Here is a 4,707-nt window from a genome sequence, read left to right as displayed (position 1 = left end):
TCAAAAAAAAAAAACGTCCCTTCCCTTCCTCGACGATCCATCCCCAAACCAAATCCACCGAGTCCAATCTCTAGGATCGTCCTGCTCCTCTACAAGTCGGGATCCAGAGGAAAGGAGGCTGAGTTTGGTTGTCTGCGCGGTCGGATTCGACGGCACCAGCCGATCCATCTGGGATGTCGCCGCCGCTGCCGTGTCCGAAGCGCGCCCGGGTCGCCACGGCCCCTTACGGCGCGGGCGCGCCGTGGGCGTCGCTGCCGGAGGATCTGGTGCAGCTGATCGGGTGGCGGGTGCTCTCCGGCGACCTGCTGGACTACGTCCGCTTCCGCGCCGTCTGCGCGCACTGGAGCCGGAGCGCCGCCCGCCCCGGCGGCCGGGGCCTCCTCGACCCGCGCTTCCACCCGCGCCGCTGGATGATGCTGCCCGAGGGCCACGGCCTCTACCCCGGCCACCCCGCGCTCGGCGGGCACGTGCGCTTCCTCAACCTCTCCACGGGCGCGCTCGCCCGCCTCCACCTCCCGCTCTTCCACGACCACGTCATCCTCGGCTGCACCGACGGCCTCCTGCTGCTGCTGCGGCACTGCGACCCGGGGGACACCGCCGTCCGCCTCCTGCACCCCTTCACCGGCGACGTCGCCGAGCTCCCGCCGCTCTCGTCCCTCCTGCCCCAGATGGAGCGCTACGGCGACATGACCGAGTATAGCAAGCTCAGCAGGCTCCGCGGCTTCCTCTCGGGAGTCGGCGCCGCCGTCACCGTTGGCCCCGCCGCCGCCGGGGCCATCACCGTCGTGCTGGCGCTCGAAAGCAAACATCTTGTGGCACACGCCACCACCGGCGACCAGCGGTGGACTCTCTCGGCCAGCAGGCTCCCGCGTGTGCTAGGACGAACGGTGTCTTTCCATGGCAACCTGTACGCGGTGACGCCCAAGTTTCGTCAAACGAACAGCGTGCACATCTGGCAAATTGATCCTCCGGAACTGGATGCTGCAGAGGGTCGGACTCTTCTGCCACCGAGGATCATCGCCCACTGCCCACTGGCTGCAATTCCAGACGCAGTCCACCTGGTCGAATGCGGCTCGGAGCTCATGGTTGTTGGCTTCAATGATTCCAAACGTACAGACCTGGCTGTTTACAGAGTCGCCGACCTCATCAGTGGAAGGGTCGTTCCCATAACCAACATTGGAGAGCATGCTCTGTTCCTTGGGACACGGCCCTTGTATGCATCACAGAACAAGGGGCTCCCTTCTGTTGTGGCTAACTCTATCACCTGCAGGTATAGAGTGACAAAGAACGATGCACTGAGGGGGGGACGTCCTTTCCGAATTACTGAACAATACCATATAGGTACTGGCACCTGGTCTCCAGCTACTGACGAAGGCATTTCATGCTGGAATGAACCTCCGGCAAGCCCTTACATGCTCATCCATCATATTTTTACCTGTTGCCAGCACAGTTATTGGTAAGTCGACCATGTCCATGTCATTTTTTCCTTATCTAAATATGCTAGAGATGTTGTATGGAATTTTCCCTTGTGAAGCTAATGCTTTGGAAATTTTTTTTCCTGTTTGCAAAGCTAATGCTTCCTGGTCCTATGTTTTCATCAGGAATAAAGGTCTCATATTCCACGATAAAATCAAGCTTGATTGGTCAGTGAAGCCAAATCTGTGGATGTATGGTAAGTCCTGATTTCAACGCAGCCCATCTTCCTTTTCTTTTGCTGTTGGTGGCCATCTATTCCCAAATCACAGACATTGCAGTAATTGTAGTGTTCCCGTGGCATGATATTGCCTGTAGCAAATATCGCTAACCCATGGTAGTAGATGGTGTGGTATGGCTTGTCTCTTTCATGCCTAGATGCTTGTTCTCATCAAATTTTACTAGTTTCTTTAATTCTTGAAAATACTGGCAGAATGCTTTGCGATGCTACAGACAACAAAACATTAGATGCTCCATAAACCTTTGACACCAATTTTCTAACATATTTTGACTTCAATCGTGTATTTGGTCTCAATTCTCAAATTGTATATGTTGTTTCTCAAAATAAAATTCCAACCAAAATACTTGGTACATTGGTCGATTCCCAACACACTGCTGCACACCATATACAATATAGTTTGAATGCTCATCAGATCCGACATATAAACAAAAATCTTATTACATGATGGGCTAAGACCCCATAAACCGAACTTTGCAATTAAAACTCTGTTGTTACAGTGTCTTGCAAATACATACAACAGAAACACCTTCCCTTGGTTCCAAAACAATTGTTTGATTGCAAAATAATGAAAATGGAAAAGCACAGTTTCCCCCCATTCGGAGGCAGAAAAATAACGCAACAGAAAGGTTGCATTAACTTCAGATAAAAATTAATAGTCAGATTCAAAAAAGCGTAGAAAATTGTAGGGTGACCGTACATTAAATTCTGCTCAAACATAACAGATTCGGCTTCAAAATGCAGCATAGCAAATTATAGAACGACAACCAGCCGTAATAGCTTACTGAGTGAAACAAAAAAAGAACCAAAAGAAGGCCAGACAATCGGCTTGTGGAGTAACTCGTCACTAAGTTAAGTGGAGTGATAGAGCAAACTTAACGACACTAAGGCCAGAAGGCTGACTAAAGCATTTTTGCGAGGATATATGGTTTGTATATACACTAAGAAAAGAAAACATATGCATACAGCTTTGAAAACAATGTCAATGCATTTGGAGCAGGAATCAGAAACCAAATAATTCACTGCTCTAAGTTGTCTTTCCTGATGAAATTAAAACAATTGTATAAGAGTTTTCTGCCAAAAAAAAGAAGTTATTTGTTCTCTCTCTCTCTCTCTCTCTCTCTCTCTCAGTATTAGTTTGATGGTTAGTATTTGTGACATGTTAGTTATCCTTGCCCCTTCATCTTGGTATATTTTTTGATCCAGCATGAGGTTCCGCACGATTTCACGGATTAGTCATAGTATATGTTTTATTTTATAGTAATGTCTAATAAGACGTAAACCAACCCTATATTTCTCGTGAAAGTTTCTAATATCATGCTTCTATTTATGTCAGTAATTTAGAAGAAAATATTCAGGTATTTTGGATAAGTTTTTGTTTAAGAAAGGGTTAGTTCTTTAATAATGGCCTAAGTGGGTAATTTATAATAAATTATTAGGGATATTTTAGGATAAGTTTTGCGCAATGGCAAGGTGGGTAATTTTGAAGCAAGTGTTACTGTGGATAATTTATTACGTAATGGCAGATATGGTAATTTTGAAGTATTTTAGATCTAATTGCTAAATGATTAGATTTTATCAAACTATTGTCGGATGTTTTACTCTTTTTGTGAGAATTTCTAGGCTTTTTCTCTTTTTTCTCTACGCACCATGATGATAGGAGGGTCATCTCCTTCTATTTATAAATAGATAGATTTTGAACTACTAACCTAGGTAACCTAGTTATGTATACGGTAATTCTTCCATGAGGATTTATATTGTACTTGTTGACTAGCATCATACAAATTGCCCCCCCCCCCCCCCCCCCCCCAACCTGTCACAGTGGCTGGCAATGCCATTGTTGCAGCAACAATTCCCTTGGCCTCAATGCCTCATCTGTCATCTCAGCTCAAACTGCCTCATGCCCCCCTATGATATCTGAGGATGTTGCACAGCCTCACGAGGGATGTGGAACAGTTCCTTTTTTTTCGTTTTGTGGGTAATGTCGCCCTTTGTCTCAGGCGGTGGTTTCATGTTGATTAGGGCCTAAAAGCAGCACAAAGTTACAGTCGAGTTCCAGGCAGTCCTGAATTGAGGGATGTGAACAGTTGGGATCAGATATGCAGCCATGTTGCCTCAACTTGTGGTCCAATCCACTGGGAAACGTCAGAGTCGCCACTGCCACCATGCTCCAAAATGGGTTCGGCTGGAGCCAACAATTTTTACAGTCAGGCGGCAAACTGAGGTCAAGGGATTAGTTCTGTGGAGACCGGGGAGTTAGGGACTCAGTTGTAGCATCAGGCAGAGGACGATGAGCATGGTAGTGGCTGGCGATCAAGTAGGGAGGGGAGGAAGAGGAAAAGGGTGACAGGAGGAGAGAGGCATTAGCATCGGATGGAGAGGCATTGGCATCGGTTGGAGTTTGGACACTGCTGCGTGACCCGCTTATTGGCACCAAACTCAGATGAGGGAGACCAACCACAACCAAAGCAGATTTTTAATTAAGATAATATAGATTGGTTTGGTTTACTTAGTGGACATTTGTTTACTGTATTGTCTTGTTGACAGCCTTTACATCTGTTTACTGTATTATCTTATTGACTTAGCCTTTCTGTTTTCTCTCAGTTCTTTTGTTCTCCTCTCCTCTCTTTGTTTTGTGCCCTCTTTTCGTAAATAAGACTTTGCTTTGCTTTCTCACTTAGTAAGTGCTGCATTTTCAGAAACTTGTGTTGACATCTCTGTTATTTTTCATATTCCAGGGTTGATGGATTGATGCTTTCTCATGGTACCTCAGAGAGGATTGTCAGAGGACGAAGACTTCCAAACTTATTGAAATGTTGGCGCACTTCTTTATAATTTGATAGTGTATCTGCATCACTGCAGCTTTAATTATGTTCTCTCTATAGTTCAGGTAGTACGATGTTGTGTCTGAGCTATTTGAAATAAATAAATGAATAGAAAGGTGGCATATGTCGTTAATTCAGAATCTTCAAGCCATGTTGCCGATTTTTGCTCCA

At 46.3% G+C, this 4,707-nt stretch overlaps 1 protein-coding gene across 2 annotated transcripts; it reads left to right on the top strand.

The window, feature by feature from the left end:
- On the top strand, positions 1–4,707 carry LOC101782554. Of its 2 annotated transcripts, XR_002675955.1 has the most exons (4): positions 1–1,270; positions 1,342–1,456; positions 1,602–1,672; positions 4,450–4,707. XR_002675955.1 is itself a non-coding variant. In XM_004985254.2 (3 exons), exons 1-3 carry the CDS (start codon positions 174–176, stop codon positions 4,461–4,463), a joined length of 1,368 nt encoding a protein of 455 aa, XP_004985311.1. In that variant the 5' UTR covers positions 1–173; the 3' UTR covers positions 4,464–4,707. The 2 variants fall into 2 exon arrangements, 1 of the variants encoding a protein (XP_004985311.1); XM_004985254.2 differs by having other exon boundaries at positions 1–1,456.

The sequence above is a fragment of the Setaria italica genome, chromosome IX (assembly GCF_000263155.2).
Source record: "Setaria italica strain Yugu1 chromosome IX, Setaria_italica_v2.0, whole genome shotgun sequence".
In the NCBI taxonomy this organism is placed as follows: domain Eukaryota; kingdom Viridiplantae; phylum Streptophyta; class Magnoliopsida; order Poales; family Poaceae; genus Setaria; species Setaria italica.
This window is presented reverse-complemented; position numbering and strand designations above follow the sequence as displayed.